Source organism: Cornus florida, unplaced genomic scaffold, assembly GCF_030987335.1.
Source record: "Cornus florida cultivar Cherokee Brave unplaced genomic scaffold, ASM3098733v1 CherokeeBrave_3.0.0_Hap2_Chr05, whole genome shotgun sequence".
NCBI classification, from domain to species: domain Eukaryota; kingdom Viridiplantae; phylum Streptophyta; class Magnoliopsida; order Cornales; family Cornaceae; genus Cornus; species Cornus florida.
Genome location: NW_026775575.1, coordinates 117,734,478 through 117,758,748, shown reverse-complemented (window position 1 = coordinate 117,758,748; position 24,271 = coordinate 117,734,478). Strand labels below are relative to the sequence as shown.

The 24,271-nt window shown below is 34.7% G+C and overlaps 2 protein-coding genes across 6 annotated transcripts; both read right to left on the bottom strand.

Annotated features, from left to right (window-relative positions):
* Nucleotides 1-359: 359 nt before the first annotated feature.
* LOC132308972 (probable alpha,alpha-trehalose-phosphate synthase [UDP-forming] 7) lies at nt 360-14,951 on the bottom strand. Of its 5 annotated transcripts, XR_009482513.1 has the most exons (6): nt 14,584-14,810; nt 12,067-14,188; nt 2,216-2,489; nt 1,137-1,549; nt 981-996; nt 360-950 (listed from the first exon to the last, which is right to left on the bottom strand). XR_009482513.1 is itself a non-coding variant. In XM_059807290.1 (4 exons), exons 2-4 carry the CDS (start codon nt 14,064-14,066, stop codon nt 1,238-1,240), a joined length of 2,586 nt encoding a protein of 861 aa, XP_059663273.1. In that variant the 5' UTR covers nt 14,067-14,188; nt 14,829-14,951; the 3' UTR covers nt 360-1,237. The 5 variants fall into 5 exon arrangements, 2 of the variants coding, with proteins under 2 accessions (XP_059663273.1, XP_059663272.1); XR_009482511.1 differs by having other exon boundaries at nt 981-1,549; XR_009482512.1 differs by having other exon boundaries at nt 360-996.
* A 1,349-nt stretch (nt 14,952-16,300) lies between these two features.
* On the bottom strand, nt 16,301-21,526 carry LOC132308971 (large ribosomal subunit protein uL5). Its single transcript, XM_059807288.1, has 5 exons — nt 21,414-21,526; nt 21,189-21,296; nt 21,053-21,095; nt 18,968-19,163; nt 16,301-16,726 (listed from the first exon to the last, which is right to left on the bottom strand). The coding sequence occupies exons 1-5, from the start codon at nt 21,414-21,416 to the stop codon at nt 16,528-16,530; spliced, it is 549 nt and encodes a 182-aa protein (XP_059663271.1). The 5' UTR covers nt 21,417-21,526; the 3' UTR covers nt 16,301-16,527.
* Between the last annotated feature and the right edge of the window lie 2,745 nt (nt 21,527-24,271).

Here is a 24,271-nt window from a genome sequence, read left to right as displayed (position 1 = left end):
ATTATCTTTACTTATTTTAATAATATTAATAATATATCATAATATGTAAAGGTAATTTTATAAATTTATAATATATATAGGGCTGCAACCTTGTCCCGAAAATCACTCCAAAATTCGCCTGCTTTTCCAAAACAGCTCCCATCCCATCCCCATTTACATAATCGATCGCCCAAAACCACCCTCAAATGGGACAGGCAGGGCCGTTGGGGTGGAAGTTTATGCCATTCCTAGGGACAAAAAAAAAAAAAAAAAAAGAAAAAAAAAAGAAAAAAATGAAAAGAGGAACAGAGGATATGTTCTAGCGTCTACTAATAGGAAGAAGGAATAAAACCAGAAATATCAGAAGAAAAAGAGGAAAATGACTAATGCAAATTAATAATTGCATCAAAGGATAGTAATATTCCACAGGAAATAACCGCCCAATAGGGCATGTTCAATGTCATTACAAGAACTTCTCAAATCCAAATTACTATTGTTACGCAACAAAAAGGATGGTCACACACCAGCTTTCTTTCACCCACTAGCAAATAATGGGTCATGGACTAAACTTTGGCTTATTTGTCCATTGCAGTAGAAGAATGTTGACATGTACAAGTATTAAAGCTCCCCTTTGAACACAAATCACCACATCTGCTTCTCTCCAAGTGGAACCCATATAGCAGAGCCCGACATTTTCCAAACAAAAATTGACCATCTAGTTTCGGGTTTGACTTTTGATGGAGAGATATCATTCAATTTAAACCTTCCTACAAATTTACACATGTTTGAAATGCCCAAAAAACCCTTAAGTTTGAGATGCCTTCCAATTCCTGATATCGATCAAGGATTCCACTCAAAACCATAATCAAAAACCTAATGCAAACACCTCCTTGGCATTCTCACCTGATAATCCAAGTTACCGCTGTTCTTACTGTTGAGCACTCAACAGTGGGCCCCCAGTCCCGTGGAACCTTTAAATCTGGCCCCCAGTCCCGTGGGACCTTTCTTCTTGTAAATCTGCTCATGGTGGAAACATGCCTAACAATTTTAGGATATACCACTTACCACAAAAGGGACCAAAATATAAAGAGATGATGGGAAAAACAAAGAAAAAACAAGGGAAAGGAAAGGAAAACTGCAAGTCCAATGACACCTACCACCCTATACATGAAAATGTGCCATCAGCTAATCTGGACTGTACATTCCACCAGAGAAGGGAACCAAGGTAAATATAAAGCAGTAAACCTGACTTTAGATTTCAATGGGAGCCATCACTTTCTTCATCAGAGGAGGCAGGAGAATCAGTGGCTTCAGCAAGAGATTCAAGCATGGTAATCACTTCAGTAGTGTCATCCAGGTAGTATTTGGCTTTGCTCGGCTTTTGTCCAACTGTGCAGGCAAACACCGAAGCATTTGCAGAAAGGACATTTCTTGCCATGGCATCACCAATTATTTCAAACATGTCCTCATCGGATCTGTCATCTCCAATACAAAGCACAAAATCAGCCTGTTTCCCTTTTTCAGCCATTGATGCAAAGATTTTCTCTGCAATAAAGCCTTTGCCGACGCCCTATTGCCAAAAGTGAGGAAATATTTCAGATATGATTGGGATTGCAAAATAAAAACATGACAAATTAAAACCATACGAGATATTAATTTCTATAACTAGAACTCATGCATGCAAACACAACCAGACAAAGACAAATAAAATATAAGGGGGAAAATTTCCGAAATCTACACTAGTACCAATGTCGGTTATCAGAAAGAAAATGTGAAAATTTTGGGATCTGGGAATTATTTGATACAGAAAAGTCATATTAAAAGCGCAAAAACCAGATAAGGTTAGAATATAGAGAATAATTTAAGTTCAATTACACATTTGTAGAAAAAAGCTGATGACGAGGAGGGAAAATGCTATATTCTGAAGTTAAAGGAGAACCAGAATTTCTAGAAAAATTTAGGATTTTCCACAATAATTCTATCAATGAGCTAGATGTGAAAACTCTGCCTTGTACTTGTTCATGCAACATGACATGTAGCTTACAACCAGGGAAATGTTAGAAAATCAATCTATAGAATTTTGTTACTCTCATCTAAATGTTTATTGCATCTATATAAATTAGGGTCATTAATTTGATCCCTTTCCTATTCATGTTTAGGCAGTTGAAGAAACCTAACCGCAAACAGCAAAAGAACACAATAGCTGAAGTAATATATATTAAAATGGAAGACATGCCTGAGGCTTCACTTCTACAATGAACTGCCCACTCTTTACAGCAACAGGTTCATTTGCTAAAACACTCTCCAGATGATCTAACATCTCTTTTGCCTGAGAGAATCCAAAGCCTGTGTCTGCATCTCGGTACTGCCATACTAATGCACTTTCCTTGGTTTCAATAGAGGAACCATCAGTAGCTTCAGTATACAATTTCATTACAGGTTTGGCAATTTGCATCCATCCAAAGTCAGAACTCTGGCTACAGATTTCCCATTCTTCACTTTGTGACCATCTGAGACATCATCATACAATTAAACTCAACACAACAGACTGAAAAATATGCAATAGAATAAGGCGAAAAGGGGGCCTTTATAAACATAATTAGAGACAGAAGCATATATGTTGTATTTCATTGCCAGCCCATCATTGCAGCATGGCTACAGGCTAAGTGAGAAGAATCAAGTTTAGGATTAGCTGTCATGCTTCTCTCTCCCTCATTCATTATGAGAACTGCTTCCGGTCCTCTCCACCCCCTCCCACCCCACTCTCCCACCAAACGAATAACATAGAGTTGAGAAAATAAATTAATAATACTATAGGTTTCAGGTTCTACTCTGAGCTGCCATTTAATAAAGAATAAATACATCAAGAACATCAACACCATGCCTCTAATACATTCTTCTTGTAACCTTGCCTCTACTGCAGCGTGCTATGTGGCACTCATAATAGCCTTTATGGAAACAATTTATGAACACCCTACGTCAAGCATGTGGTCCAGTTTGGCTGCCTGAGTTGCTTCTTAAAACATACCTATTTATTGTTTTCTGCTGACATATAATAAAAGTTGTCTTATCACCATGATGGTCATCACAATAGTTCACATCATGCAAATGTCAAAAAAATGATTTGCATCCACATCCCCATGCGCACTCATTTAGAAGATAAAAGTGCATTAAAAATAATCAAGAATGGCTCTAATTGCATTTTTGGCTCCATTTGATTTTTCTTTTCAAAACTGACTTATTGTCAGATAATACAAAGTTACGTCAGAAGACTCAGAACCAAAAGAGTAGACTATTAAAACAAATGGTAGCATAAGTAAAACTAACATGGAATGAAGTAATTAAAAATGATTTTAAAACATTAAATCTTAAAGAAAAAATGGGTGTATAATAGAACAGAATGCAGAAAGAGAATCCATGTGGCCGACCCCATTCATTTGGGAAAAAGGCAAGTATGATGATGGTAGCACAAGTAGATCAATACTAGCCAGATTAACATATCCCATTTAATGTGATGAGTTTTAATAATCCAGTTTGCAATTGCATGCCTTGGAAAAAGAAAAAGGAACACCTAAATGTGGGCTTTCTTAATTGCATTAGGAAACCGGATCCTTGTTGATTTAAAACTTCCCTTAATTGATCCAAAACTTCTATTAAGAAAATACAATTACTTCCCAGTTCACCACCTGGTGCTCCACATAAACACTTCATTATTAAGGTAAAAAACATCCCAATGACTATTTTCATTAAATGACTTCACAACCCCATTGACCATGTACCAAGCATCTGTCATCCCAACCTCTGACGAGCTGAATATATCATTTTATTAATAATATTTCTCACTGTATTATTTTAATATGTAAGCTATGGTTTCTGATAAATTTCTTTCCTTGAATATCTATAAAAATGCGCAAGACTATTCATCAATGGAAGCTGACTGATGATGCACCAAATCACATCTCCATTTCAGATAAGGAAACTTTCACTTCACGAAATATCAGGACAACACCTAACCAAGCACCAATACGAGTCAAAAAAATTTCTTACCTAGCCACCGTGTTCAAACTCCCTTTCCAAAAAAATTCCTATTTCCTCCTTCCAAACCAGATAACAGGCAACCAAGGGCTTAGCCCCAGTGGTGTCTCTTCCCCCTTCCAAATGGAAGGTCGAGGGCTCAAGTCCCAATGGAACAATAATGGGTTCGTGTTTGTGATTTACCCACTGGGAAAAAAAGAAAAAAGGAGGAAGACAACATGCAACTCAGGATTTGGGAATCAATTTTCCATGGCTTCATAGAACAGCCCTTGAAGTGAAAGTATGGATGCCAATTGACAGGTTAATTGTTAATAGAAATAAAATAAAATTTATTAGTATTAAATGTTTTAATAATAATAATAAATAAATAAATAAACATGAATAAAAAAAAGAGCTATAGGTTCTGAGAATGTCAACTCAAACCTGACCCATCTCGAAACATGTCAAAAACCTCAAACTCAAGCCCGTCAATTTGACAGGCAGTTTGACCGGTCAAGTTTTACCCAAACAATTAAATAGACACGCATCAAGCATGTATCAATTTCATTCCAAAATTTAAACTAGTCCAGCCAAAATTTAAACTAATGGTGACGATTCTATTCCTGCATTGTTCCACACCTGCAACAGAAAGATGGAACTAGAATGTCCATTCCATCATCTCTATTTCATTCTATACTACATTCCATTACTGCATACCTAATGTAGTGACGTATGTTTGTGAACAGTGACCATTCATAGGTGACGTGATCATTGTTTGTGAACTATAGACACCGCCAAAACAAAAGTTTCCCCAATCCTAAGAAGTAAAAGTTTTCTTCCAACTGCTAGGCATATATGCACATGCCTGCAAATATATACCATCTCTCACTGGCAAACATCAAGAAAAGTCAATTAACTAATGTGCTTATGTTAACGAGGATATCTTTTATATCACATCTTACTAAAACGTTTGGAAAAGAGAGATGCATTTAGGACCACTCCTCCCCATCCCACAACCAATGAAAAAATTTAAAGAGTTGTAATGGAACTAAAATTTCCTGTGTCACCGAGGTAGGAAGAAATGCTCTAAAATAAGATTAAACAAAAATAACAATAAATTTAAAAATCCCAAAATAAAAATAGAATAAAAACAAGAGTGATGCTATTACGAGGGCGCGCTCATAAATATACTCGCGCGCTCTCTTTTCTCAGCCACACGATTCAAATGCATTTGGGGATCGGGAAAAGTACACACTCAGCAAACGAACGACATTATAACGTGTAAAATGAATATAAGAAAATATAAAAACCAACGAGGGCGAACAACCCCTTTCTCTCTCTAAAATAATTTCTCTAAAACCATGGATGAAAGGGAATCGCTCTGTCTCTGTAAAACCACGCAATTAATCTAAAGCCAATATTCCTGATCTTAGCTTTCTCAGAGACATCTGCATGGTTTTCCTTTTTTTGCAAAGAATTTCATTGAAGGATATGTATGATCTCTGTTTTTCGAGTTGGATTTGTTGTTCTTGAAAACACAATTAATCCTACCATAACTTCATCAACATCTGAGTATCCAAGAGACTATTATAAACTTTATCAGAATGTTCTTCATTGAGTTAATAGGACCTTTTTTTTTTTTTTTTTTTGGTTTCTACACTCTTTGCTGTTTCAGGGTAATTTCAAAATTGTTAAGAGTTAACGCGGATATGGTTGAATTTGTGCTAGTTTTTTAGGGCTAGAATCAGTGGATGGGTTGTTTCCTGTTGGGATTGGGCTTGTAAAAGAAGATGGAGTGGGAAAACCATTATATCATTTGAGGATTGTTCTGAGAGTGGAGAGCTTCAGGTTGTAAAGAGAGAGAGAGAGAGAGGGTGGTGGGTTTTGAGTGGTTTAAAAAGAGGATGGGGCTGTAAGGACAGAGGACTGGGGTTCTAGAGAGAGGTTTTTAACTTTTATCAGAGCGCCGTTTGTTGCTGAGTGCTTATTTTCTCAAATCCCCACAATGCATTGAATCGTGTGGTTGAGAAAAGAGAGCTCATGAGTATATTTATGAGCGCACCCTCGTAGTAGTAATGTAGCATCACTCTAAAAACAAATATTTAACCCTAATCTTATCTATCCTTGCTAGGGGTGGCAAAATTCGACACGACCCGCCAACATGACACGTACACGATACGAGTTAAATGGGTAATGGGTTTACCATAAACGGGTTTGTATCGTAAATGAGTTGACACGAATAACCCGTTTAGTTAAACGTGTCGTGTTCGGGTTTGTGTGGCTCAACCCGTGTAACCCGTTTAATTAAATGTGTCACCCGTGAACCCGTCTAACCCTTTATCTGTTTTGACCTGATTAAAAGGGGACATTTTGGTCATTTCATAGTTACATAAGAAATCCTATTCTTATTATACTGTTTGTACGAAAAATATCAATTATCAAACTTAGTAACTTACGCAGCAAGACAAAATAAACCTTATTCAGTCTCTCTCTCGCCTCTCGGTCTCTCCTCTTTCCCCTCTCTCCCTCTTTGAATCGACAGTCCAGACAACTCCCTCTCTCTCTCTCTCTCAAATCCACACCACACCTCGAGCGACCAAGAACACTACAGTCTACACTTCGAGCGACCAGCGAAGAACACAAACCTTGAACAATCAAAGTGAGTTTTCTACTTTTCTCTAATTTTTTTGTCTTTTCTCTTTCAAATCTACTTTGAAACAACAAGAGTTCCATTTTTTTTATCTTCTCTCTTTCAGATCTACTTGAAAACAAGTTTTCTTTAATTTTTTTCTTTCAAATCTACTTTTAAACAAATTTTATCTATTTTTTTTTTCACATTCGTTGATGATGTGAAAAAAATAGATAAAATTAATTTTATCAACTGATACTTGTTTTTTTTTTTCACATTCGTTGATGTTGCGTAAATAGAACTTCATTTTAAATTCAATCGCATTTCAAATTTAAAGAATTTGGTTTCAAACAATACACGTTTCCAGAGCTTATATGGTGTAACGTGTTGTACTTGTAATCCAAAGGATTTTCAAGACGTATCCGGATGGCCACGTCCTCTTAATTTCACTCTCTGTTACCTGGTCACTATCACACACCAACTGCAATGTGAATCATATGGTGTGTTTGGATGTAAAATATATATATAACGAAAAATTTTTTGAGGGGGGCGCCATTGAAGATTAAAAAATTTTGGAGAAAAATATTTTTAGAATGAAAAAACTAATATGATAATTCAATTTTAAAAAATTTTGGAGAAAAATATTTTTAGAATGAAAAAACTAATATGATAATTCAATTTTTTGTGACTTGTCCGGCAAGTGCTAGGCCATCTTCAACTTGTGTCGGTGTGCTAGCTAAATTTTTTTAACCTTTTAATCGTGTCCAACAAGAGAGTCAATTTATTTTGTTTTCTTTTTTAACTACAAATATCTATTAATGCATAATATTTAGTGGGTATTTTACAAAATTGAGTGAGAATATAAGAGTGCGCGAAATATATTTGACTATCACAAATGTGGGTATGGTAGAGAGTGAAAAGGAGAGACAATTATTTTTTGAATTAAAAAAAAAAGTGGGGGCAAGAATGTTAAAAGTGCAATATTTAGTTGATGAATTTTAAAAAAATTAACAAAACATATGACTAATAATGTAAATTAAAAAAATTCCAGTTGGGGAGGATGCCCACACTGGTCTCATACTGTATATCTCTTTCTCCATCTCCACTTGGCTATCTGTTTTCAAATCTTATGGAAGAATTTAAAGCAAGCAGATTCATCTTCTATCTTCTACAGTATCATTGATGATGGTGCAAGTGTGTAAATAATAGGCGCTCGGTGCTTCTGGTGTTTGGTGATTTTTTTCCATTTTATCAACCGATACTTTTTTCCTTCCCTTATCTAGTGTTCTTTTGTATATTTATAAATTAATTTTCTCAAACTTTGATAAATAACTAAATTTAACTTCTAGCTGATATTAATAATTTTTTTTCAACCGATATTAATAAATTAGAAAATCAACTTTACTACAAACACTAGCTCTCCTGTATATAGAATTGTAGCCCAAAAAAAATAAATAAATAATTAAGAGTACATAGAATAGAATGAGAAAAGAGATTCCAGTAGTTTTGTTTATTTTTAAAAAATGATTAACTTTCGTGTATATTTATAGAAGATGGCATTTTAATCTGATAGTCTTCACACTTCAACTTTTTTTTTTTTTTTTTTTTTTTTGTAATATTTACTATTTAGATGGATTCTGCCATGAGACTTGATGAAAGTGGATCAGAAGATGATCTTGATTTGATTGACCTTGAAGTGGATCAGAATGAAAATGCAAATGTGCAAGTGCAACCGAAAAAGAAACAAGACACGAAGCGCAAAAGAAAACTCGCATCAAAAGTTTGGTTGCACTATGATATACTTCCACCCGGCAAGGACAAGAAGAGAAGATGCAGATGTAAGAAGTGTGGGACTGAGTATATTGCAGAGGGCAGGTATGGCACTGGTAATTTAAAGCGGCATATAGATTCGTGTGTTAGGAGGGATACACGGACATAGGTCAATTGCTTTTATCTCAGTCATCTGGATCTATATCTATGCGTGCTTCTAAGTTTGATTTTAATAGATTTTGTGAGTTAGTGAGTGCTGCTATCATTATGCATGATCTGCCATTTCAATTTGTTGAATATGAGGGCATTAGAAACATGTGTCATTATTTAAATGAGGAGGCTCAGCCCGTAAGTAGGAACACAGCCAAGGCTGACATATTAAGGATGTATAAAAATGAAAAGGGTAGGCTTCGACATATGTTGGAATCAACAAATGGTAGGATTTCTCTGACATCTGATTTGTGGTCTTCTCTGACTACTTATGGGTACTTATCTCTTACTGCACATTATATTAATGTGGATTGGCGCTTACAAAAAAGAATTTTGAACTTCTCTTGCATGCCATCTCCACACAATGGTGTTGCTTTGACAGAAAAGATTTATACATTACTAGTTGAATGGGGGATTGAAAAGAAACTATTTTCAATTACTCCAGACAATGCTTCTTCAAACTGTTCATTTGTTGAATTGTTGAAGTCTCAACTCAATTTGAATGATGCTTTATTAAGTGGTGGGGAGTTTTTTCACATTCGTTGTTGTGCACATATCTTAAATTTGATAGTGCAAGAGGGGTTAAAAGAGGTTGATGAATCTATCATAAAGATTCGTGAGAGTGTTAAGTATGTCAAAGGTTCTCAAATGAGGAAACAAAAATTCTATGAATTTGTCTCTCATGTTTCCTTAGAATGTAAAAGAGGGTTAAGGCAAGATGTTCCTACAAGATGGAATGCAACATATCTTATGTTTGAGTCTGCCATTTTTTATCGTCGGGCTTTTTGTCATTTGCAGTTGAGTGAATCAAATTACAAGTTTTGCCCATCTCAAGAGGAGTGGAGTAGGATAGAAAAGATTTACAAGTTCTAAACTGTTTTTTATGATGTTACAAACATCTTTTCTGGATCCAAGTATCCCACGGCAAACTTGTACTTTCCATCTGTGTTTTCGGTTCAATTGACATTGCGAGAGGAAATGGATAGTAGGGATCAGTTTATGAGCAAGATGGCAACTCAAATGTATTCAAAGTTTGCAAAGTATTGGTCTGATTATAGCATGATCCTTGCTATTGCTGTAATTTTAGATCCTAGATACAAGCTTGGGTTTATTATTTTTAACTATAACAAGCTTAATGGTGATAACAACATTGAGAGCACACTAGTTCGTGATGCACTGTTTAACCTTTTTGATCAATATTTGTTGAATTCTCCTATAGCTTGTACTACCAAATCCACATCTTCACCAAATGATGGAAGTGAGCACCAGCAAGTTGATGAGGGGCAGTTAACTAAAAAGTTCATTGATGTTATAAAGATGAATAATACTTTTGTGAGATATTAAATTCCTTTAATGCCTATTTTATTCATTACATCTATTTATTTTTCTTGCCATTGATTGATCTATTTGTTTTTCATAATTACTGTAATGTAAGAATTTGACTCATTTGAGAATGATAAATTGCTTGGAAATGTCCAAAAATCAGAGTTGGAACTCTATTTAGATGAACCAAAAATCAATAGGAATGCGAACCTTGACGTGCTTACCTATTGGAAAGCCAATCAGTTTAGGTATCCTGTGCTTGCTCAAATGGCTCGTGATATACTGAGCATTCCAATCACTACAGTTGCTTCTGAGTCTGCGTTTAGTGTTGGTGGTCGGGTTCTTGATCAATATCGTAGTGCACTTAAACCTGAAAATGTGAAAGCTTTGGTATGCACAAGGGACTGGCTTTTTGGTTTGAAAGGTAAATGACTTATAATAAACTTCAAATTATATTTTTATTATTGCAGAGAATAGTGAAGTAATAATTTTTTTGTGTATGTTTTACTATAGATACAATGAAGCTTCAAGCGGATGACTTGATTGATGATGTAATGAAACTTAATATCAACAATGATGACCTTGCTGTAGGCCAATGTTCCACCAGTGTTAGCGTGACCGAACATTAAAATCCAGCTAAGTAAAAAAGCCCTCTTCATCTGTTTTATTTTTCACATAATTTGTTACATACATTCTTTTATATTTCAATTTGTTATTTATTTATTTTTTTTTTTTTTATCTAAACTTATTTTACACTTGCCTGTTTTGTAGGAATTTATACTTTTGGGTGTTTCAGAAAAGAGTGCATGCAAATTGCAGCAGGAAGTTTTTGAGTGGATCTTTGGCTTAAGAAGATTGCATGCTACTCTAACATTTCTATTAAATATTTTTATTTCGGTCTGTAATAACTTATGACTTATCTTTATTTTGGTCTATAATAACTTATGACTTATTTTTATTTCGGTCTGTAACTTATGACTTCTGACTTAATCTTTATCTTTGACTTTTAATCTCTCTTTTGGACTACATTACAGTACAAAATTTCTAGTCATGATTGCTAGTATTTAAATCTTTAGCCACCTTAAATAGGTTAAACGGGTAAACATGTTAAACAGGTCGTGTTTGATGTGTCTAACACGACACGTTTATTAAACGGGTTACACGTGCGTGTAACCCGTTTAATAAACAGGTCGTGTTCGGGTTTAGGATATGTGACACGATTATTAATCGTGTCGTGTTCGGGTTGACATGTTTAGTGTTATACCCCTAGTTCGACACGACACGATTATGACACGCGAACCCGAATTGCCACCCCTAAATTCCTTGCCCCTTCTCCAAAAGTAGAGGTGGGCCAAGTGTGCAACTCATGCTTTCGAGTCACTCCATCACAAGGACCACAGATAAAGGGTAAATATCTAATGCAACAGAAATTTACACATCATGTACCTATAGTCAATATGTTCGAATTTTTTTCTCTCTCTCGTATGCATATTTTAAAATAGATCTCAAATAAGTTCTAATTAAGCATTCGAAAATTTCGAAGCTATAAAGGACCTACATGTCCAACATAATCTTGCTTGGAAATAATATTAGAAATAGTTCCTGGATAACATGAGAAAGACAATGGGAATGTAACATAATGTAAGACACCTGGCAAAAAATTCCAATTAGAAAGGGATTCTCAGACAAATTTAGCATTTTTTGTATCATACAAGTTTCAAATTCAACAAAACACCTACTAATATAATGTAAACAAGGAACTGAATATAATGGAAGGCTGGAAGGCACATAGAGAAAAAGACTTCTCAAATGAAAGGGATCCATAATTACATTACTTTTCCAATTCCGCGGGGCCACGGGGGGAAGAACTACTGAATCAAGATCAGAGTATATGAACTTATGATTTATGACTAATAATAATTCAGAAAAAGATATTGAAACATGATAAGAGTTAAATAAGACAAGACAACAACAAAAAAACAATACTACAAGTTTCATGCAAAAATCGTGACAGTCCCTAATCTGCTATTGTTATATTGAGTACAGACCAGTACATATTCAAAACACTAAATATTCATACAGTATAAGAAATCAGCAAAAGTAAATAGACCTAAATAAATAGCAAGAGGAGAAAAGCACACCTCAAGAAGTAACCATGTTCAGCCGCAATTCCAAGATTCCTGCAATGAAAAAACCACTTGCTCAAGCTGTCCCTGCCTCTTCCACTAACAATGAAGACTGTATTACGTGGGTCTCCACAAAGTCTGTTCATGATTGAGATGACCTCTGCACTAGGACTCTTGTTTATGAAGTTTTGGGGCATCACAGTTCCATCGTAGTCTAAAAGTATGGCTCTACACTTAGCCCTACAGTAATCTGAGACAATAGTATCTATTGAGAGCTTTCTAAAATTAGGATCAAGAGCCACAACTCGGAACCCAAAGCCTAAACCAATTCCCCAACATCTTTTCCTAAAATGATCTGCACAAGTTCTCTCCATATCTTGCAAAAAGCTTCTTGACCAATAAGCCACGTCATGGGTGCTAACATAACGATAATGCTTCTCATGTCGCAACTGTTTCTCAGGTTCAGAAATCGATATAGCTTCATTCATTGCCTCTGCAGTTGCTTCAACATTCCATGGGTTGACACGGATTGCCCCACTGAGTGAAGGAGAACACCCAATAAATTCTGATACAACCAACATGCTCTTCTTCGAGCCATTCAAATTTGAACCAGATTCTGCAGCAGATATTCCCTGTCTACAAGCAATATATTCATATGGAGTGAGGTTCATCCCATCCCTCACGGCTGTAACAACAACACACTCAGCAATACTGTAATATGCAATTTTTTCACTGACTGACAATGGCCTGTCAATTAAAACAATCGGTTCATAACCAGGCTTCCCATATATTTCATTGATCCTCTTGCAGCTTTCGCTTATTTCAGCCTGTGTACCCTCTATTTCTAACCCTTTACCTCTTGTAGGATTTTCAATCTGGACAAGCACAGCCCTTCCATGCCACTTTGGATGTTGCTTGAGCAATTGTTCCATTGCTAACAGCTTCAAATTGATACCTTTAAATATATCCATGTCATCAACCCCAAGCAAAACAGTTTTTCCTTCGAATTGCTGCTTGAGTGCTCCAATTTTCTGCTCCTTATCTGCAAGTTTCATCACCGACTCTATCTGACCCATATGAATCCCAACTGGCATAATCTTTATTCCAACAGTCCTTCCATAATATTCTAACCCAATATAGCCCCTCTTTGATTGATATTCCAAACCTAACATACGACTGCAACAAGAAAGGAAATGCCGAGCATAATCAAAGGTGTGGAAACCAATAAGGTCTGTATTTAGTAGAGCCTTGAGGATTTCTTCTCTAACAGGAAGAGTCCTATAAATCTCAGATGAAGGAAATGGACTGTGAAGGAAAAACCCCATTCTCAAACGGATAAAGCGTCTCCTCAAGAAGGTGGGCAACACCATCAAATGATAATCGTGGATCCAAACAAAATCATCCTCTGGATTTAGAACCTCAATCACCTTTTGTGAAAATAACTTATTCACGGATACATACGCTTCCCACATAGATCGATCAAACCGGCATCCACGATCAGCTGAAAATGGCAACATGTAATGAAAAAGTGGCCATAACTGCTTCTTGCAGAAACCATCATAAAATTTCTCTAGAATATTGGGTGGAAGAAAAGTAGGGACACATTTAAATTTTTCCAACAAATGTTGTGCAACATCATCCTGATCAATCGGATCAACATCAACCCCCAATGAACCAACATATAACACTTCCATATCTTCCGGCAAACCATCCTTAAGTTGCAAAAGCAAAGAATCCTCATTCCAAATAAAACTCCATCCTTTATTATCCGGCCTTCGCTTTGATTTTAGAGGCAACTGATTTGCCACAATAATCATCCGATCTGAAGCAAGGGAAGAAGGATTATCAGATGACACACTGTGGGCCTGATCATCATCGAGCTCAGTAATACTCCCCGGGACCGTCATCACCCTGGGAAACCGCCTGCGCTCCCTCTCCCTCTCCCTCTCCCTCCCCATTACCGGGAAATTCCCGGATGCCAATTCTAAAAGATTGGTATATGATCTTGACATCATTTTTACCCTCGCCCACTCTTTACCTCTCTTTCCCTCTCTGTTAAAGAACCCGTCAAGATCCTAACAGCAAACTGTAACCCCCACGATTCCTTTTACTCTTGAAATGGGTAATTCGCAACTATCTGCATAGAAAAACAGACAGCCGTTTCGAAATAAACTAACCAAACAATCAAAAACTGTAATCTAGATATCACAATCAGATCCATGAACCCTACCAGAGCTAAATATCTTAAAATGCAATGAAACCCAAACGAACAACACTATGAATATCAATAAAAAAACACGCATATAAACGAATAACGCTATGAATATCAATAAAAAACACCCATATAAACGAATAACACTATGAATATGAATGAAAAGACACCCATATCTTGTAATCCACAAACAACTAATCCGAACAATACCCAGATCATGAATAAGGTAAAAGAATAAGAAATCAATCCGAAACACCTTAATCGACAACAAATCAATTCATTAGAAAGACGATAAAAATACATTGAGAAACGATACTAACCGCTATTCTGAATCGACGAAAAGTTGCAAGTCCCAATCTTAAATTTCACGCGAATTCTAGGGTTTGTATAGGGTTTGTATACAACATAAAAAAGGAAAAGATCTCGGGTTCGTTCTCTACACGTATTTATTTAATATTAATGAACTTAATCTCTTTTAATACATACAAGGAAAGTATTGGACTTGAATGAATATCCAGGGAAAAATATTATTATAAGAAACAAATAAAATAGCGAAAGAGCTCACCTGTGCATTGGTTAACCGTCAAGGTTAAGTCCCCAGCCAAATATATGAGAGATTTGCAAGAATAGTCGATCGAAAATTAAAGATTTTGATGACGTTTACTTGATTTAGCCAATAAAATTCTACTGTAAAATAAAGAAATGTAGGAGAGCGGTGATGTACTGTTACTTTTTGTAGGCAAGAGGATAAGATTTGCCAGCCGACTTTGCAACTGCCAGCTGGCAACACGCGTTAACTGACTACGCGCGTGGCGCGTAGGCTCCAAAGCTTGACACGTGTACAATGAAGTGAATGATTTTTGGTTTGTTGGGACAGACCAATTGTCGACTAGGGCTTGCCCACTTGCGCGGAGTTAAAACGTGGCAGAACTGAGGAACAGGTTCACGTATCGCGACAGCTGAGGGTAACACTAGCAAAGGCTCAGTCCTCAGCCAGCCATTTTGGATATGGTAGATGTTTTTTCTTTTTCAAAGCTCAGCCAGATAGGGTAGATTGTTCGTTTCGTCTTAAGGTGTACGCAGTCGTAACAGGTTCAATGGTCCCCCGTACAGTCCCGAGTCTCCTGACTATCAATCATTTAGCATTTTTTACTCTAATAAATAAAGAGTAATGATAAAGAACCAAAAAGAAATCTTTAGATAAGTCCCGAATTTAATATGATTGATTACACTTTAAATAATATTTTTTTAAAAACTGTTCAAATAAGTGAGATGAACAAAAAAGTCAGATTCAGGTTTATTCGAAAAAATCATTCAGTAACCCTATCATTTTCCATAAATAAATAAATAAATATGTATCAATGTGATTTTATTGGTGTTTATTTATTTATTTTGACATCACTCTATAAAGCATTGAATTATGGGTACATTTTAAATTCAACAAACTGTAATGAAGACCATTAATCTTAAGGATTAAACATTCAGTACAGCAATTAACAACCAAGGCATAAAGGTTGCAGGTTCAAATTTTAAACATTCTCAAAATCATAGTTCTAAGCTTTCTTTATTGCTCTTGACCTTTGTAGAATCATGGATGAATAGATACATGAATATTCCAAATTTGAAATTTTATATCATAATATTCAAAAAATCAAGTTCACACCCCCAAATGTTGACTTAATTAGTGTCACAAAATTTAAATTAAAAAATAAATAAATAAAATCATTGTTGCTACGGGATATAATAGAAATTTTAAAATGACCCAAGACTTAAAAGTATCGATGGGATCACTGAGATGGAGGAAATCAAAAAAATTTATGTTGTTCAATAATTTTAATACAAATCCATTGACCAAAGTTGAAGAATATATTTCAAACGGATCAAACTATCAAATTGCTTGAGAAGTGGAAGCCTATCCATTAACTCAAATCGAAACAATCAATTATTATGTTGGGATCATTAGATAAATAACCATTTGCGGATTAGCACATATAGATAACACCCATAATCAAACGGGATCTGGAACACAACAGGAGCTAAACAACAAACAATTGGATAATTAAAAACCAATAAAAATTAACTGGCCGCCAAGTAAACCACAAAGAAGAGGTGAGAATGAGAACCCTCATTTAGAAAATTTGGTAAGTAGACATATCCTGGTCTATAAAAGAAACAAAAGACATGTTCCAAAACTATGAACTTCCAAGCGTCCTTAAGATTTTTGTCCGCATACAACACAAAAAAGGTCTAATGATACTTTGGAGCTAACCCCCAATATTCTGGGACTTGTTCAGGATCACTCCCTCATATTTGACTTGGAACCACTTCATGGCATCCTCCTTTGTGACCCTATGCTGGATTCCAACAGTAGACTTGCACCTACGACGACGCCCAACACGATAACCTGGGCGTTCCAGGACAACATAGAAATCCATACCATAAATGCCAGTTGAAGGATCGTACCTGAAAGTCGAAGGTAGAATATCAAACAAGAATAAAAGATACAAAAAAGTTGGTACATCTCTATTTCATAAGAAAGCACATACATTAACTTTTATTACGAAAGTACAAGTGAATTGATTAAGTTCGTCCAACATCACATGTAGTGCAAATGCTAATTTGCAAATGAAAATAGAAAACAATGCTGGAAATGGAAATGAAACATGGTTCTATATATAATGAGACTCTTTAGAAAGAGTGACAGATCAAGATGGGGCAGAGAAACTCAACCAACCCAAAGATGAACTTGAAAAAGGTCTTAACATGTTTCAATCTGATTCAGATTAAAGAATCTGGTCCCAGATTGAGGAAGGGAGATAAGATCATACTATCCTTCAAAATGATGAAGAAAGAACACTAAAAATATATGCATAAATAAAGAAATCTTAGATATAGAAAGTGAACAAGCCAAAATACACATAAAACTGTAATTATATAAGGATAGTGAATCCACAAGTTCATCCAAATAAGCATAGAGGATATTTTAGGAAAGATAAACTTAGATGGTTAGCAAAGTTGTTCAATAAATTCCAAGTGAATGGATGCCAAATGAGTGGAGGAAAAGCTCAATAGTACAAATTTATAAAAATAAAGGGGATATATAAAATTGTGAAAATTATATAGAAATTAAATCAATGAGATATAACTATTTGCTATAGTATTAGACAATACAATAAAACATCTTACGGTGATGTTATTTGAGGATAACATAATATTAATAGAAACTTCTAAGGAAGCCTTAGCAATAAAATTAGTCATATGGAGAAATGCATTTTAATGAAGAGGCTTAAAAATAATAAAATTAAAACAAAATATATGGTATGTAAATTTGATAAAGTAGAAAACGATAATAATATAAGTATTACAATTCAAGACTATAGAATTAAAGTGTTACCCAAAATAACTAATTCTGTTATCTAGGATCAATATTACAAAAAAGATGGAGAGAGATAGTGATGGAGCAGCAAGATGTAAAAGACACAACAAATGCAATGCATTCACGTAGCAGAAATGAGGGTGCTTTGTTGGATGATAAGAGTAACTATAAGAGATAAGATAAATAGTGATCGTGTGAGGGGAGTTCTAGGTAGAGCGCCTATAAATGATAAAATTAGCGAAAGTAGACTAAGATGGTATGGATATATTCAATAGAAATTAAATCTAAGAGAAGACATTGTGAATGTATAATAGAAAGAATGGAAAAAGAGAATTCATGCGGCCAACCCCATCCATATGGTATAAAGGCAAGGACGACGAAAATGAAGCACAAAGAAAAATGATTTGGCATAGATTGGAGATGAGAAGAGAGATGTACACAGATTTATATATACACACATGGAATGTGAGAGAGAGATATTTGCCGGTTGAGAGAGAAAAAGTTGAACAGCTAAGTGGTAGCTGGATTCCGATACAACCAAAATAAAAAACAAGAAGCAGGAAATTAAGAGAAGAAACTTTAGGTATGAAGATGGAAACGATTTGTAGTGATTGAGCATTAGTGCTTCGTAGGTACTAGTTTCAAGAGAGCCACTAGCTTCAAACGCAACATTTTCCCTCTTATTGTTTCAGTTAAAGTAGCGAGAATATTACCCTAGCCTAATAATTTATGGCATCTAAATGGCTCAGGACTCCCCATGATGGCTTTTGCAGATTGTGCAATTCTACAATCCAGATTGCAACTTTAACACTACAAGGGCTGACAGACTCAATATAATAGTAGAAGAAAACAAAAACACCTTCTTATCTAACTGTCAACACTCCCAAAAAAATACCTTCCATTATTCAGTCACCTGAACGCCTTTTCTTAGATTTATATATTAAAATGATCTACCATCAAAAGACGTGCTGTAATTAACAGACAGTCCATGCAAATAAGATGTCTAATAATTACACAATTCTTATGGATATGGATTAGCGGAGAGGGAGAGGTAATGGGGGGAAAGGCATAAAAAGCACCTTAACTATTGAATTATGTCATGGTCCATTTTGGCGTACAAAAAGACACACCTATACATAATCATCTGAAATTGAGCATATAATCTATACCTTTAAGTTGATCAAGACATGCTTGTATAACATTGTCAACAACTTTACTTGTAACATTTACACTACTGATGAATAAAAAACCTTGCATTTGAGCTTTTCGATGCAACATAACATCCCATCGATTGAAATGAAGTAAAGTTATGAAGAAAGATCTGTTACTTGATTCCAAGATCAATGTGTTCCTGAATACCAAACCCAAAACAGCCAGTATCACTGAAGTTCCTCCTCAGCAGCTCATATTCCTTCACCTTCAACCCACTTTCCAAAAGTTGCATGGCCTTGTCACCCCTGACCGTGACATAGCATGCGATCTTCTCATTACGCCTGATCCCAAAGGACCGCACAGTGTACCTTGCTATCAACCACAACAAATAACCACATTAAAGTCACAAAACTGGAGAAAAGATTCCAAAAAGAAATATGTGTGTGTGTGTGTGTGTGTGTGGAAATAAATAAAAAATAATAAATAAATAAAAAAATAGACCAATCAACATAACCAACTGGTCGTTGAGACATTAAGTTTTCAAATAATGAAAAGAAAAGCTTCAGTAAGTCGAATAGTTGTTTTACTCTAAGCAAAGCAATGGATTTTTCTTCGTATCCTCCATAACAAGGAAAAAATTAAATTCTTAAGGGTACATTACGGTTGCCGGAGTTGGAAGAAAAAGAAAATAAAGGTAAAATAGAAAATTATTTGTTTGTTTGATTTAATTTTCAGGAAACCAAACAATTTTTATAGAACTAAAAAAGATCGGGCCTGTTTGGTTCAGTTTCTATAAGTTTTCAAGAACTCAGAAAACTATTTTTAGAAAACCAGTGTTGTCAAAGATGTGCCTAGGCTCCAAGCTCATACAGGTACAACACTTGCGCCTGTTGTGTGCCCAGGCGCGCCTTTGACAAGACTTGCGCCTTTAATATGGAATATGTATGCTTTAACATTAATTTATTTTTTTTCAATTCTGCGCCTTGCTTCACTCGAGGGCACGCCTCGCCTCACCTTGCTCCTAGCCTCCAAAGGACCTCCCTTATTGCGCTTGGGCCATTGATAACACTATTGAGAACCACAAAAGACTACTATCTGAAAACAAGCTTTTTTTCCCCGAGTCTTTAGAAAACTGCTTTTAAGAAAGTGTCTAACAAACAACTTTTGGTACTGTTTCCCGAAAACAAATCAGAAATTTGAACCAAACAGACCCATTGCTCTGGAATTAGGTGTTTTTTTTTTTTTTTCTATTTCAAAGAAAAGCTTTCAGAAAACTATCAACCAAATGAGCTTTCAAACCATTTTCTATTATATAAGAAGATAATTATTCGCAGAAATCCAAAACAAACAGGACAATTATATAATCTGTTTTAAATATGAGTAGGGAAGGAAAGAAAAGGACGGAAAGAGTGGGTACTCTTAGCACCTCATATAGCGACTTTTTTCCATCTCAAATGTAGAAGGAAAAAATAATGAACATACTAATTATTCATTTAGTCCTTCAGTTCTTTTCCTCCCTTTCCTCTAAAATAATATAAATATTTATTTATTTTCGTTCCCCACATTATCTTTTTCATACAAGTTACCATTACCATTTCCTTATTTTCCTTTCATAGTTTACCAAAAAGAAGTCATGTGGCTGACCTCATTCATGTGGGAATAAGGCAAGGCAAGGATGATGATGGAGCTTACCAAAAAGAAGAAATGAATAATCATTTACTTTGTTATCTTTAATCTCGTAACTAATATAATTGTTTTCCTACCATTTCTGCCTGCTTACCCAAACATACTGCAATTGTCAAAACTTTAGAAGTTTTCCTAATTTCCCTTCCCCTTTAATATAGAAGATAGGTTTGAACTCATAAAACATATCTACCCATCCAAATACAAACTCTTTGAAAGTAACAGACTACTTTGGATTCAATGAATTGGTAAAAATCTAGCCATACTAAATATAAACGGTTTTTGTATTCTAGGATACTAAATTTTTTTAAAAAAAATAAAATATAAGATCCAATATTAAATTTTCGTTTGATTTCGTGCATGGTCTCAGAAACTGGCCGGAAAATAAAAAAGGATTAAAAGTGTACCATATACTAAGTTAGAATAACTTGAAGAGACACGATAACAGATTGAATTCATCAAAAAAAAAATTAAAAAATCACATGTCTTAAATAAACTAAATCAGTACTAATAATTTAAACCAAAATAAAATGTTTAATTTCTATATAACCAAACGGAGCACAACACCAAAATGTTACCTTTGGAAAAAACAGGGGCTTGGCCACTGAGTTGCTCCAAGACCTGTGGACGATTAATATGGAATAGATCAGAAGATGAGGAAGACATGACTTATGAGGTGTGTGTGCATTGAGATATGATGAGGATGGGGTGTACCTTAGCGGCTCTAGTAAGGCGATCTCCGCTCTCGCCTACGGATATGTTGAGGACTAACTTCTGCACTTTGATCTCTCTCATTGGGTTCGATAGTTTCTTCTCTGAAGCCTGGATTCATCGACATACATACAGTGAATATAAACAGATATATAATAGGAATATAGATATCTAGATAGAGAGAGAGAGAGAGAGAGAGAGAGAGAGAGAGAGAGAGAGAGAGAGGACCATGGCTCTGTGGTGCTAATGTCGCAGCTGGTAGTGTGTGATGCTGTGGGTAGAAAAATTAGAAGGGCGGAGAGAAATAGAACCCTAATATGAGAGAGAGATGGTGTTGAGGTACTAGGGTTTTGATTGTCTTGGTGGGTTGAAATGACAATATTACCCTCGTGATAAATTAGAAATTTTGAAGTGGGATTTTGTAAGTGAAGAATAAGTTCAAATACCATTAACATTTGCGTTGACAAATTTTTAAATCATTGATATATCCATTAATTAAATTAAGCCATTTTACTTAAAAAAATTTACAATTGAATTACCTCCGAACCTTTTCACTTCATAAATAGACTTTCTTGATTGTCGTCAATTTCCATCTCCTCTACTGTATTGTCAGCAATTAATTCTACGCATGTGCATTTTTATTTGTACACACATATGTGTGTATATTTTGCATAGTTTATGGGTTTTGTATCAAGTTAATAATTTAGAGATTCTTCTATTTATTTAATTTTTATTTTATTTATTCAAAATTCTAATTATTCAGTGGAGTTTGTTGCATTTTGATAAGTTCTTTTTTTTCTTTTTGTTCTTTCATTTTATGAGGGCACTTAAGCAACTTTACAATATCATTAAATGCTCAGAGTGTGTATTTATATGCAAATGTTGGAGATTAATAAATTTTTTTTTTTTTTTATTGGTCGTACAATGATTTTTTATTTTATTTTTATAATTGTGATAGTTGTGAGGAATGTTTTTGCAATTTACTCTTTGTTTTTATGCAAGGATAATTGTATACAAATATCATCTTTATTCTTGAGTGTCACTCGGTAATGTCGTTTATAAAATATTCTATAGACATTAGTTTTTTAATTTTTCCTAAGCATTAGTTAAATGGGCTTAAGTGTCCGTCTGGTATTGCTGTTAGAATAAAAAATAAAAAAAAAGCAATTTTGTTCGTGAAACTATCAAAAAATTGTTACGATAAAAAAATATGTTAGGTGTTTGATGACAAAGTACTTTTCACAATTAAATAATTTTTAAAATTTATTTGATAATAATATTAAAAACTTTTATTGCTAATTTTATAATAATATCATTTCATAATATGTTATCGGTTTATAAAGGAAGGAATGTAATTGCCTTTATAAAAAGTAAAATAAAATAAAATTTCTAAAGAAAAAAAGTTACTTGAAATATTAAACCTTTATTCATAAACCATTTTTAAAAGTTCTTAACTTCATTCAAACCTTCTATTGAGCTAAAATTAATAATTATTAAAAACACTTTTAATGATTAATAAATACATCTAAAAATAAAATTTTAAAATAAAAACACTTTTAAGTAATTAAAAAGCAAGGCTAAACATTTTCTCCACCCTACAAGCCAAAATAAAAGTGCAAAACCTCCCATATGATTTTAAAAATCATGGCCAAGGTGTCTCATCAGTAAAGTGTACTACGTAGTTATTTAGAGCCGAGAACGCTAAGTTTCGATAATAAGTGGCTCTAAATTATTAATGGAGAACCAGGTGGCCAACTTTTTTTATTCTTAGGGTTTTAGCCACGGGGCTAAATTATTAATGGAGAACCAGGTGGCCAACTTTTTTTATTCTTAGGGTTTTAGGCACGAGACCCTTCGTTTGTTTTTTTGGGCGTATGCACTGAAGTTGCATAGGTGGTTTGAAGCTCCCCTTGTAATTGGAGTATAACTCTGAAAGGAGATTGCCCAATATGGTTCTCCATCACATATCTAGCTCCCCTTGTAATTGGTGTATAACTCTGGAAGGAGATTGCCCAATATGGTTCTCCATCACATATCTTGCCAGGGGTCTCTTTTTGTTTGTTTTTTTTCCTTACCGTCCTACATTTGAAAAAAGATGTATTTACATGATTAATTTTTTATGGTTATTTTTTTTTTAAAGAAAAAATTCGCGAGTCACGCCATACCTAAGTCACATAAAATGAAAACGGGAGCGGTAGCGAGAGCGAGAGCGAATTCGAGAGCGGAAAGAGCTGCAAAATTAAGTCATAAGCAGTGAGAATTTGAACGAGAGTGCACGCAGAGCATAAAAGCGGGAGGCGTTCGGAGCGTGAAAGCAACACCTATTGAGAATAATTGTGTGACTTAGCGCCAGACACCTATTATTCCTACCGAACTTTTACCATCTCCTTTAAACAATATAGGAAATACCACTACTTTACAAAAAATTTTGGTTTAATTTTTTATGGTAACTTTGACGAAGTTTTAGTAAAAATTTTAATATTTCAAGGTGATTACATGTTAAAAATATAAATAAATAAAATCATGTACAATTTATTTTTTAATTTTTTATTGTTATGAGAAGTTTTATGGAATTAACTTTGGTGCCTATCTACCCAAATTGTCTAAACCCCATACACCTATTACCAAATAAGGGTAAATTACACCGGTTTCTCCTATGATTTGTTATAATTATAGGGACTTTTTTTATAGTTTGAGAAATTACATAGACTTCTCCTATAATTTGTTATAATTACAAGAATTTCCCGTATAATTTGAGAAATTACACAGACCTCCCCTGAAAATATAACGTTATTATACAACTTACCTTTTTAGCAGTCAATGCGAGTCAAATGACCGAATTTACTGATGTCTATGCATTGAATAAATTAAAATTCCCATATTACCCTTGCTTGAAGTATGCTTATGTGTGTGTGTACACACACACACATAGTGATATATGCAATTAAGTATATAAGTATCACTTATCTTTTTGGATCCTACGACTTCTTCTTCGTTGTTCTGGCAACTTAGGCAAGGTAGAACATAGACCCACCATGGATGTTCCACCACTGGTGTGGACAGAAGCGAAACCCACCAATGTCAAC

Bases quoted from the DNA above. Each gene is read 5' to 3' on its own strand.
- LOC132308972 (XM_059807290.1), bottom strand. From the start codon at position 14,066: ATGATGTCAAGATCATATACCAATCTTTTAGAATTGGCATCCGGGAAT. The intron at 2,490-12,066 runs GTGTGCTTTTCT...ATGATGTCTCAG, and splicing joins GAACATGGTTACTTCTTGAG to ATGGTCACAAAGTGAAGAAT. The intron at 1,550-2,215 runs GCATGTCTTCCA...TTTTGGCAATAG, and splicing joins TTGTAGAAGTGAAGCCTCAG to GGCGTCGGCAAAGGCTTTAT.
- LOC132308971 (XM_059807288.1), bottom strand. The intron at 19,164-21,052 runs GTAACATTTTGG...TGTGGTTGATAG, and splicing joins AGCCCCTGTTTTTTCCAAAG to CAAGGTACACTGTGCGGTCC. The intron at 16,727-18,967 runs GTAACAGATCTT...TTCGACTTTCAG, and splicing joins CACATTGATCTTGGAATCAA to GTACGATCCTTCAACTGGCA.